The 12,417-nt window shown below is 39.0% G+C and overlaps 1 protein-coding gene across 3 annotated transcripts in view; it reads right to left on the bottom strand.

Annotated features, from left to right (window-relative positions):
- The window catches only part of Rsbn1l (round spermatid basic protein 1 like), a 61,142-nt gene that overhangs the window by 31,935 nt on the left and 16,790 nt on the right, over positions 1–12,417 (bottom strand). For 2 of the 3 annotated variants that reach the window (XM_085836466.1, XM_021163592.3), the window contains exon 2: positions 4,179–4,295. The exons of the other annotated variant lie outside the window; for it this stretch is intronic. In XM_085836466.1, the coding sequence (XP_085692592.1) occupies positions 4,179–4,295 (117 nt within the window). The remainder of the gene's footprint in view (positions 1–4,178; positions 4,296–12,417) is intronic. 3 annotated transcript variants of the gene reach the window in all.

Raw genomic sequence — 12,417 nt, 5'->3', positions numbered from 1 at the left:
GGTGTTCCTGGGCTTGGGGTCAAAGGAGACCTCCAAAAGAGAGGAAGAAGGTAGAGAAAGGAGAAAAACACCATGGGTTACGAGTCAAGAAAGCATGGTTAGGAGGGTTGGCCAATTGGAGTTAAGAGCAGCCCAGATGAAACATAGTAACTCACGGTTACTAATAGGAAATAGATTTTAATAGTATAGAGGGTAGACATCTGCCCAGCCTTAGTGTTAATAAAGGCTCATTAATATAAAGGTCGTGTGTGTCTTTTATCCAGGAACTAAATGATCAAAGCTGGGGAGAGAAGCCCTGGATTGAGAATATTTTCTACAACAACTTAATTTTAATGAAGTATGTAAGGTGGCTGGAACATACCCACATGTCCAAAAATAGTTGGTGGGCTTTGATAGAAAAGGAGAAAACCCAGTAAAGTGTTTGTAATGCACCTGCTCCTTTAAACTACTAAGAACAAGAACCCGTTCTGTAAAACGATGAAATTTTTCTATTAAAATCTTCTCACATGAATTCCCACTTGTAATTATGTATAATATACACACACATATATGTGGAGTCATATAAAACAATACAATTTTTTTACACATTTTCTTTCTTTTTTAAAATCACAGTCTTGCTATCTAGGCCAGGATACCCTAAAACTCTCTATCTTGTCCATGCCAGCTTGCCACCATGCTCAGGTTCAATACACACACACAAACACACACTCTCTCTCTCTCTCTCTCTCTCTCTCTCTCTCTCACACACACACACACACACACACACACAGAGTCACTAACAAGTCTACTTTTTTTTAAAGATTTATTTATTATTATATGTAAGTACACTGTAGCTATCATTAGACACACTAGAAGAGGGCATCAGATCTCATTATGGATGGTTGTGAGCCACCATGTGGTTACTGGGAATTGAACTCAGGACCTTTGGAAGAGCAGTCGGTGCTCTTAACCACTGAGCCATCTCTCCAGCCCATAAGTCTACTTTTTAAAGATTTATTGATTTCATATATATATATATATATATATATATATATATGAGTATTTTGCCAACATCTATATTATGTGCACACATTCATGCCTGGTGACCAAGGGAGTCAGAAGAAGGCATTTGGATCCCCTGGGACTAGAGCTACAGACAGTTGTGATTAATCATGCTGGAAACAGTTATTAGAACCCTCTAAAAGAACAGCAAGTGCTACTTTTGAGCCATCTCTCTAAACCCAGCACAGTAAAAGTTTTAAGGAAAACCCAAAGGAAATGAGATTCAGGTAGAACAGATTTAGGAAGGTTTCTATTTTCAAATGTCTGTTACAACGTGTAACATTAAAGAAGAAACCTATACGGAGAGAAGAAAAGATGGACGCTAAAAAAAAAAAAAGAAAAAAAGAAAAAGAAAAGAAAAACCACTGTGCATACAGAGTACTAGGAGAGTACCACCCTAACAAGCTGAGCAGTTTTCTGCTCCACAACAGCAATAGCTGACTGCACTCCCTGGCCACGTCCACACAGAGGTCAGCAGAGAGTGCTTTTGCTGGATAATAAAAGCCAACACAGTACTTACAAAGACAGGGTCCCCTTTCCAAATGAAGCATGTTTTTACTTGTATAGTTACCTACATACTATATACTGAGGAGGAAGGATAGTTTTGACTTTACTGCTTTTTAATCCCAAAATTATTCTTTTAAATGAAAGTTTCATATCTCCCTCTTGAGTGATTATGACACTCCTCACTGTTACTTACATCATCTTCCCAGCAACATAAAGCGGTATAAAGCATTACTTATCTCCACTATAGAAATGTTTCCTTCAAATGCCGTAGCCATTTAAAGGTCACAATTTCTTTTTTTGTTTTTAAGATTATTATTATTATATGTAAGTATACTGTAGCTGTCTTCAGACATTCCAGAAAAGGGTGTCGGATCTCATTATAGATGGCTGTGAGCCATCATATGGTGCTGAGATTTGAACTCAGTCTTAACTGCTGAGCCATTTCCCTAGTCCCCAAGGTTACAATTTCTAAGCCTACCTCACTCTCTGTCTTCATCTTTCACCCTTACAGTTCAAAATGTCTAATTTTTCCATCTACTTCAAAGTCCCAGTTAATATTACATATTCCTAGAAAACCTTCAGTTCGGTAGGATATTTTCATGTATACAGTCTCTAGAAATCTAGGTATCAGTGAAGAACATATAGCTTAAGTATCCTGAGGCCACAGACTTTTTCTCTAATAGCATAACTATGTGTCACTGCACACACAAATAAAGACAAGACAATTAATAGACTAAGCCGGCAGGGTCAGCCAAGTAAACCCACGGAGTGAGGGAGCATGAGTCACAGCTGCTTAAAGGCTAGCTGCAGTTTTCAAGGCCTGCCCGCCCGCCTGCCCGCCCGCCTCAGAGGCTTACAGTGTAACCTGAAGCACAGTGGAAGCACAGGTGGGAATACCTGACAACTTCAATCCCGCCTACTGTACATACAGGGTGTGATGGTGCACACCTCAGCTCAGAAGACCTGAGTTCAGAGCCTAGCACCCACATGGCAGTTCACAGCTTCCTGTCACTCTGGTTACATGGGATCACACACTTTGTTCTGATCTCTACCAGCACTAGGCACAGGCACAGTACACATACATACATGAAACCGAAACACTCAAACACACAGAATAAATTAGAACAATTTTTTTGAAAAAAAAATGAATAAAGAAAACAGTAGCCAGGCATGGAGGCGCATGCCCTTAAATCCTAGCACTCTAGGGGCAGAGCAAGGCGGTCTACATGATTTGTAGACCAGCCTAGTCTAAAAGAGCTCATAGTCAGCCAAGACTACATAATGAGAGCCTGTCTAAATTTAAAAAACAAAAAGCAAAAAAACCTTAAGTAAATAAAATTTTAAAAATAAATAAAAGTTACAAGACCACAGGGGCAAAAGAAACAAAAGGATTGAGAACATCAACCAAGAAGTCATCTAATAGGTGATACATTTCTTTTAAGGTGTAAAGAACATTATAGAGAAGAAAACTCTAAGTATGCAGAATTGGCTCAGTGGTTAAAAACATCTGCTGCTCTTCCAAAGGACCTAGGCTCAGTTTCCAGCACCCACACTGATTGGCTCACAACCACCTATAAACTGACCTGACAGACACCCTCTTCTGATTTCTGAAGGCACTACATATACACAGTATATAGTCAGGGAACATACTAAAATAAACAAATCTCTGAATGTAAAATTCTGACTTGTACAAAAGTTTATTATGTAAGGAAACAAAAAATATTTATAAATGTGACAAACAATGCAATAAAAATGGAGAGTCCACATATACCGTAAGTAACGTAAACTAGTTACTATGTTTCATATCTAATATTGCAGGGTTTTTCCCCTTGTGAATATAAATGTTTATCCACACCCAAATTTAATGAAATAAATCCAAGTCAAAGGGTTGATTAGATTAACCATCTAATTTAACAGACTAGCCAGCTGCCGAATGACAACATCACTGATTCAGATATTCCTAAGTAAATTTGAGATTGTTTTTATTTCTATTGTAACATAAATTGTTTTTATATGATTTATGATGTTACTGCCCAACACTCTACAACAAAACTCTTCCTACTCTTCCCCATGTACAGACAGTAACAAAATACAGTTTAACATGGAGACAAGAAACAAAGAGCATAGGTTTTGTTTTGTTTTTTTTTTTTTTAAGCTACAGAGGATACTCTTAAACAAGGAAGAGAGAATAAAGGAGCGGCCCTTCTGGGTTGGCGCGGATTACGTGCTCCCTCTCAGTCCTTTCTCTGATGAACCGTTATCCTCCAGTGTCTGTGAGGAAGGATGTCACCATCCCTACCATGACAAAATTGCTTTAGCCTCTTATTTCCAATTATATAAATACGGTTAAAAACGAATAATGAACACACCAAATTATACAACTTGTTTTTAAAATAATTTATGTTTTTGAAGCGTAATCATGAAAGCCTTAAGAATTCCTTAAATACAGACAGCAAAGCACAGTCCCACGCAGATTACAATTCCTAACCCCTGGATTTACTCTGCAGTCTTACAGCATACTTAGTCTTCGCAAAAATTGGTATCAAATAACATTTCTTATTTTAACAGCTTGGCTAATAAATATACTGGATAGTATACAATGTAGAAAATGTTCACTGAATATAACTTACTTTTCAGTAAAATCCTTACATCTCCATTTTCTTTCTTGATCTCACTCATTACTTTATGCTTCTTTCTCTCTCTCTCTTTTTCTTTGTCTTTCTCTTTAATTTTTTCTTTGATTTTATCTGAAAGACAAAAACATATTTTAAAATGCTACAAGCTTTTTTTCTCCATGAACTTTAATTCAATTTCTAGAGGTATAAAGTACGTGAGCATGTTGAGCCTGATGGTGCTGCACACCTTTGACTCCAACAGAAAGGAAAGCTGGGGCAGGCAGACCTCAGTGAGCAGGAGGCCAGCCTGTCTACACAGCAAGTTCCAGGGTACCCAAGGGAACATGATGACACCTGGTCTCCAAAAAGAAACAACCAAAATCGAAAGCAAAATAAACACAGTACATCCAAAAACCATGACTGAAGAAAAAAAGTGCCTTTTTTTCTTTTTTGGTTATACCTGAAAACTTCTACATTTCTTCTTTCATTGGACATACAATATATATCAAAATTTATCATGCACATTTAATTTCTTTTTTTTTTAATTTATTTATTTATGCTACGTAAGTACACTGCAGCTGTCTTCAGACACCCCAGAAGAGGGCATCAGATTGCATTACAGATGGTTGTGAGCCACCATGTAGTTGCTGGGATTTGAACTCGGGACCTTCAGAAGAGCAGTCAGTGCTCTTAAACACTGAGCCATCTCTCCAGCCCCACATTTAATTTCAATGATTATTTTTTCATTCATTTTATGTCAACCAAAATATAGGAGTAATTTCAAATCACATAAAATAATTGGCTAAACTGGAATGGACAAGTATTCTGAAAAGTTACAGCTCTAAACTTAGGCACATTCGTATTGTTAGCAAATGTCCAAACCTGAGAAATGGTGCTGAACGGCATCCTCATGACTACACAAGCTAGAAACTAAGGTCCCTCACCCTTCTGCATTTGAAGAAGAACATGACTAACATGGCTAATTAGTGTTACTGTGGTAATAAATTATGGGTAGTAAGAACTCACTGATGGAGCCAGTCAGTAGTGGCACAGGCCTTTAATTCCAGCACTCAAGAGGCAGAGGCAGGTGAATCTGTGTTTAAGGCCAGTCTGATCTACAGTGAGTTCCAAGATGGCCAGGGCTACACAGAGAAACCCCGTGTTGAGGAAAAAAAAAAAAAAAAAAAAAAAAAACCATGGGCTGGAGAGATGGCTCAGCGGTTAAGAGCACTGACTGCTCTTCCAGAGGTCCTGAGTTCAAATCCCAGCAACCATATGGTGGCTCACAGCCATCTGTAACGAGATCTGACACCCTCTTCTGGAGTGTCTGAAGACAGCTACAGTATACTTACATATAATAAGTAAGTAAATCTTTTAGAAAGAAAGAAAGAAAGAAAGAAAGAAAGAAAGAAAGAAAGAAAGAAAGAAAGAAACAAAGCAACCCACTGATTTATATCCTAAAACTCCAAATGGCTTTATGAAATGCATACTACCTTATTGTTCTTGTTTACTCACTCAGTTTCCTATGACTCTAGCCAAGGGTAAATATATACAAAATAAAGACAAAGTAATACTGCCCTTCCCTTCAAAAGCTTGTTGTTGTTGTTGTTGTTGTTGTTACAAAGCTGTAACAGAAGCACACAACCATGTAAAATGGAATATTTGCAATGTATATGGATACTGTAGAATCCCTTGTAAAATGGAATATTTGCAATGTATATGGATACTGTAGAATCCCTTGTAAAATGGAATATTTGCAATGTATATGGATACTGTAGAATCCCTTAAAAACTTCTTACTTTTAGTGAGCATCACCCTAATCCAGGCTATAATCATATGATAACTAGACGATGGTCTCAACTTGAACTTACCAACAGAAACATAATGTCATCTGCAAATTTGCGTTTTTCAGCAGTCACATTAAAAGAATAACAAGTAGCAGGTGAAATTACTTTTAGTAACACATTTTATTTAACCCAATATACCTAAAACATCATTTCAACTTGTTTTTTTTTTTTTTTGGTTTTTTTTTTTGGTTTTTCGAGACAGGGTTTCTCTGTGTAGCCCTGGCTGTCCTGGAACTCACTTTGTAGACCAGGCTGGCCTCGAACTCAGAAATCCACCTGCCTCTGCCTCCCGAGTGCTGGGATTAAAGGCGTGCGCCACCACGCCCGGCTTCAACTTGTTTTTAAATTACTGAACTGTTTTCCTTTCTCTTGTCTCTCTTCTCTGTCTATCTGTGTGTGTAGGGGGCGGGGGGTTAAGAGAGCGAGAGATCGGGAGTGAGGTACATGCATGCATTGGAGGTCAGAAGACAACTTTATAGAGTCAGTCCATTCCTTGAACTTTTACAAGAATTCCAGAGATTAAATTCAGGCCATCAAGCTTATGCAACAAGTGCCTTGACCGGCTCTGCTGTCTCACCAGCACTGAAATCTGAAACTCAATCCTAACCGCCTCCTTTAAACTACATGTAATTCTGTAACATGAAAAGTTGTGATAGTGTGATGTTGTTACTTGCTCAAAAGACAGAAGTTCAAGGTTAGGCACTGCAAGCTTGGTAACTAACAAACTTTCAGATCCCCAGTCTCAGCTGTCAAGTTTCCATGTTGTCATTTCTCCATCCCTTCAGAAGTAAGGGCTTATAATGGAAACAGGATCTTGGCACTGCTGGTTTCTTTAACACATTATTCCTGAGAGACTGGTTCTTTATCAGTTTTGATTTATTTATTTCCATGACCAAGAATAGCCGGTTGTATGTAGTGACTCATGTCTTTAATCCCAGCATATGAAAGGCAAATGCTGGCAGATCTCTGAGTTTGAGGCCAGCCTGGTCTACACAGTGAATTCCAAGACAGCCAGAGCTACATAGTGAGAACATGACTCAAAAAAAGTAGTTTTGGGCTGGTGAGATGGCCCAGTGGGTAAGAGCACCCAACTGCTATTCCGAAGGTCTGGAGTTCAAATCCCAGCAACCACATGGTGGCTCACAACCATCTGTAATGAGATCAGACTCCCTCTTCTGGAGTGTCTGAAGACAGCTACAGTGTACTTACATGTAATAAATAAAATAAATAAATCTTTAAAAAAAAAAAAGTAGTTTTATCCTTCACAGTCTAACCTAAAGCTTAGAATAAACCTTCTTTCTCACTTGTCTCTCATCATAACTCTTATAATGACAGCAAGAATTATTCTACTATAAACCAACACACAGTTTGGAAAGTCAAACTTCCCATAAGTGCAATTTAGAAAGTGTAAAAAGGTATCAAGACAGTTACTGGCAATAACAACAACCAAAAATCAGAAGAATAAAACTGGGTGCTCAGAAACAAGCCCACCTTACAGGCAGCTCAGTTTTGACAATGGAGACAACAGAATCTTTTCAACAGATAGCACTACACCTGGATAGTCACATTCAAAACAAAAGAGGAACTCCCGAGACTCCTAGAAGGCAGCCTAGAAGACCTACATGGTGTATGTACGTGTAGGGGGCAGGGAGATACTGCATAAAGGCATAGTGTGCCAAGGAAACGAACTGATAGGCTAGACTCATTAACATTCTTTAACAGCCACTATAGAGAGAACAGAAAGGCAAACCACAGAAGAGCGATATATCTGATCAACTACTACTATTCAATGTAGACTCCTCTTACCATTCAACAAAAATGCCAGATTTTAAAATGGGTCAAAGACTTCCCCATAAAAACTGTGCAGAAGACAAATAAGCATGCATGCAAAGGTATGCGTCACATCGTCTGTCACCAAAACTACAAAACACAGCATGTCACCACATGACTATAAAATTGGCCAAACCCCAGAACATTGTCAGCACCATTAAATACCAGTAAGCACCTGGAACAGGAATTCTCATTCGTTGCTAGTGGGAATGCAAGACACTACGTAGGAAGACTGTTTGCAGATATTTAACTGCTTAGCTTTTATCCAAAAGAGCTAAAACCTTACTTTCACACAACAACACATAAGTAGTTATACCAGGTTCATTCATAATTATCCAAAAACAGAAGGAAGCCACCAAGATATCCTTCAGTGGATAAATGTAAACTCTGGTGCATCCAAACACTTCGATATTCTTCAGCAACAAAAAGAGACAGGAGCTATCAAGCCATGCAAAGACAGGAAAATGTACATGAGCATTACTAACTGAAAGAATACAGTGTAAAATACCACATACTACATAACTTTAACAACACAGCATTCTAGAAAAGCCTGGAGCTTGATTGCCAGCCATTCTAGAAAAATTGGCAAGCCTTAGGATCCAGTGAGAAAATCTGTCCCACAAAAAAAAAAAAAAAAAAAAAAAAACAGTTTAAAAAAAAGTAAGGTGCCAGGCGTGGTGGCGCACGCCTTTAATCCCAGCACTCGGGAGGCAGAGGCAGGCAGATTTCTGAGTTCGAGGCCAGCCTGGTCTACAAAGTGAGTGCCAGGACAGCCAGGGCTACACAGAGAAACCCTGTCTTGAAAAACAAAAAAAAAAAAAAGTAAGGGCCAAGATGGCTTACCTGTAAGGCACCTGACCACACTGACCTCACATGAAGGTACAAAGTGAGAACCAAGCCCACCAAAGCTGTCCCTTACCTCCACACACAAACTACAGCATGTGCATGCCTGCACTTACACTAACAAAAACAATAAAATATGGTGGCTCCCAAAGCATGACACCCTGAAGGACGCCTGGCCTCCCCATGCATGCACACTAAACAAAACAACAAAAACTGTCTAGAACAGAGATAGAAACTAGATAAAATCTTCCTGAAATAGTACATGAAAGTAGACTATCATATGTATATATATGCATATATGAATACACATCTATCTATCTATCTATCTATCTATATTTTTTTCACATGCACACACATTCAAGTATCCATCCACATAATCAGATATTTAAACAAGGGAACTTTATATATACATGTAAATATATATTATATACTTATATATAATATGTAACATAATCACATGTACATATAATATTGTACATTATACTGATAGGTAATATGTAATATGTATGTTATATCATGTATATCTTTTAAAAGTGTTGATTTCCAAGTTGTTCTTTGCTAAACAGTGGTGTGATCATTCAGTCACTCAAGAATTAGAACAATGAGCTATGCTCAAGAAAATAAAGTAGTAAACAAAAAGTAAAGTAAGGCAGGGCAAGTGGTGGCGGCTCACACCTCTAATCCCAGCACTTGGGAGGCAGGCAGATAGATCTCTGAGAGTTCAAGACCAGCCTGGTCTACAAAGTGAGTTCCAGGACAGCTAGGGTTGCAGGAGAAATTCTGTCTCAAAACAAAAAACAAAAACAAAACCCAAAAATGAAAAATAAAATAATAAAGTAAATAAAAGTAGAGGACATGCACACCTGGCTTAGAAGGCAGCCAGTCCATGTTAAATACAAACAGGATGACACCAAAACAGGACTCCCAAGAACAGTACTCAGGACAAACACAGCCTATAGAAGGGCATCTCTGAGCCGGGCGGTGGTGGCGCACGACTTTAATCCCAGAACTTGGGAGGAAGAGGCAGGCGGATTTCTGAGTTCGAGGCCAGCCTGGTCTACAGAGTGAGTTCCAGGACAGCCAGGGCTACACAGAGAAACCCTGTCTCGGAAAAACCAAAAACCAACCCCCCCCCCAAAAAAAAGAAGGGCATCTCTGATCTGGATAAGTTACATCGGCAAACGCATTATACCCATTACAAACACTGGTTATTTGACTAAGATATTTGACTAAGATATGGGAAATGAGAGAAACTGAATTAGGGGTTGGGGACATAGCTCAACTGATAAAGCACTTCCCCAAAATGCACACAGCCCTGCCTCAATCCCCAGTATAGGTAAACCACATGTGGTGGCTCACATCTGTAATCCCGACACTGAGGAGGTGGAGACAGGAAGATCACAGCTTCAAGAGTACTCTATCCCATGACCCACACATTTAGAAAAAAGGAAGTTCTTTTAACAGCTTCACTAGTTGCTTGCTGGAGAAACAACTCAACAATAAAAGAACTTACTGCTTTTCAAAGGACCAAAGCTCAAATTCCCAGTACCCACATGGTAGCTCACAACAATCTCTAACTCCAGTTCAGAGAATCCCACAAGAATGCACATGGTATACATATGTACATGCAGGGAAAATATTTATACACATAAAGTAAAATATATAGATCTGAAAGAAAAAACTAAAAGGCTCATTAGAATTTTATTTAAGCACCATAAAATTTCAAACTGAGCCGGGCAGTGGTGGCGCAGACTTTTAATCCCAACACTTGGGAGGCAGAGGCAGGTGGATTTCTGAGTTCGAGGCCAGCCTGGTCTACAGAGTGAGTTCCAGGACAGCCAGGGCTATACAGAGAAACCCTGTCTCAGAGGAAGGGGGAAAAAAAAAAATCAAACTGGAAGCTCTTACGAAATACAGAAAAATCCATTCTAAAATTTCATCTATTATATATTTTGAAGCAAAAATTCAAATAGGATTCATATTATCAGTTCTAAGTATCCTGACTAAGCCTTAAGTCAAGACCATCATAATGAAGTTTATGAAATCAACTGAACTGAGCGACCACGCTGAAATCTCCCTGTTCCTCCCACATCCAGCCAAGAATAATACATTGTTGGAAATAGATCAGAGAGCAAGCCAGAAAAAGAAGAAAAAGAAAATGAAGAAGCAGAATGGACAGTGGATGTGCAAAATGAAATGAAGTAGAAGACAGGGAGACTGGAGAGATGGCTCAGTGGTTAAGAGCGCTAACCATCTTCTGAAGGTCCTGAGTTCAAATCCCAGCAACCACATGGTGGCTCACAACCATTCATTAACAAGATCTGATGTCCTCTTCTGGAGTGTCTGATGATAGCTACAGTGTACTTACATGTAATAAATGAATAAATCTTTAAAAAAAACTTTATAAAAAAAAAAAGAAAGTCAACACATTTATAAAGGAGATGAAGGCAACTGAGAAAAGAAAAGAACTCAGAAAGAGCAGGGACTAGGGCAGAGAGGATTTCATACCCCCTCCCTGGCACACAGCTAAGAAAAGTTACCAGCCCCAGCAAGTCACCCTGGCACACAGCTAAGAAAAGTTACCAGCCCCAGCAAGTCACCCTGGCACACAGCTAAGAAAAGTTACCAGCCCCAGCAAGTCACCCCTTCCCTCTTTGGAGGATAAACACTGGCCGCTCCATCAAATTCTCTCATCGTATTTCAGTGATATTGTAATATACCTACCTAATTCTCACACTCCTGTCATCTAAACCTGCACTTCCCTCTAGAGTCTGTCTTAAGTACCTTTCCTATACTCCTTCAACTTACATGATTATAATTAAGTAAGTGACTCTCCAGATATGCCTAGCCAGTCTCTGCCAAATTCCACACCTTCATTCCTTAAGAAGAAATTCTTACAATCTGTCATGGCTCATTCCCTTTCCTGAGGAAGGGTGTGAAGGAAGGACAAGGATAACAAGTGCATGTGACATGAAGGCAGAGATGGTTAGTGTAGCAGGAGGAGGCATCAAAAGGGGAGAATAAACAAAATCAGATGTATGAAAGTATCCTAACAAAAGCCATTGGTCTGCTTAGCAATTTTTAAAAAGCTGAAACTATGAGTGTCTCAAAGGGGCAACCCATTAATTAAACCTCATCATGGCTCTCTATTGCTTAAAATAAATTGAGCAAATGCAACTTGCTTCTGTCTACCTAAATAAAGAAAATGCCATTGGTGTTAGCTCACTTCAGAGATTGATGAAGGAAACTGTTTAATAGGTCCAGGCTTGGGAAAACAGGTATAGCTATGTCTCACAAAATAGCAGGGAGAGAGATACCATGATAAATAGGAGACTTCAGAAGTTTCTCTATTCTCCCTTTTGTTATTTGAAACACTGTTAAGTAGAGAATGGCTGTCATTTTCTTTGAACTATCCCTCATGTGAACACACAAGCGAGTTCTGCAAAGAAAGAGGCATTATTGAATGTGTTTCACCCACCTCAGACAGCCTTAGGATGATGGGCTGTTGCAGAAGACTGGACAAAAAAGGAAGACAGTAGTCTAGCCAGAGCTTTGTTTACATGGTATATCGAAAGCAAAGGGAAGGCTAGTCCTTCCAAATGAGGCCTGCCTCCTTTAGAAATTCATGTTTTCTCTGCAGTTCTTAGCTCTGTTCCACTGGTACGCTACGCAAGAATTGTTGTAGCCAATATAGAAATACAAATGTCTTTTCTTCCACTGGTCAACAATGTCAT

Source organism: Mus caroli, unplaced genomic scaffold (assembly GCF_978045245.1).
Source record: "Mus caroli unplaced genomic scaffold, Mus_caroli_1 scaffold_4, whole genome shotgun sequence".
NCBI lineage: Eukaryota > Metazoa > Chordata > Mammalia > Rodentia > Muridae > Mus > Mus caroli.
The sequence above is the reverse complement of the archived record's forward strand: the minus strand, read 5'-3'. Positions and strand labels throughout refer to the sequence as shown.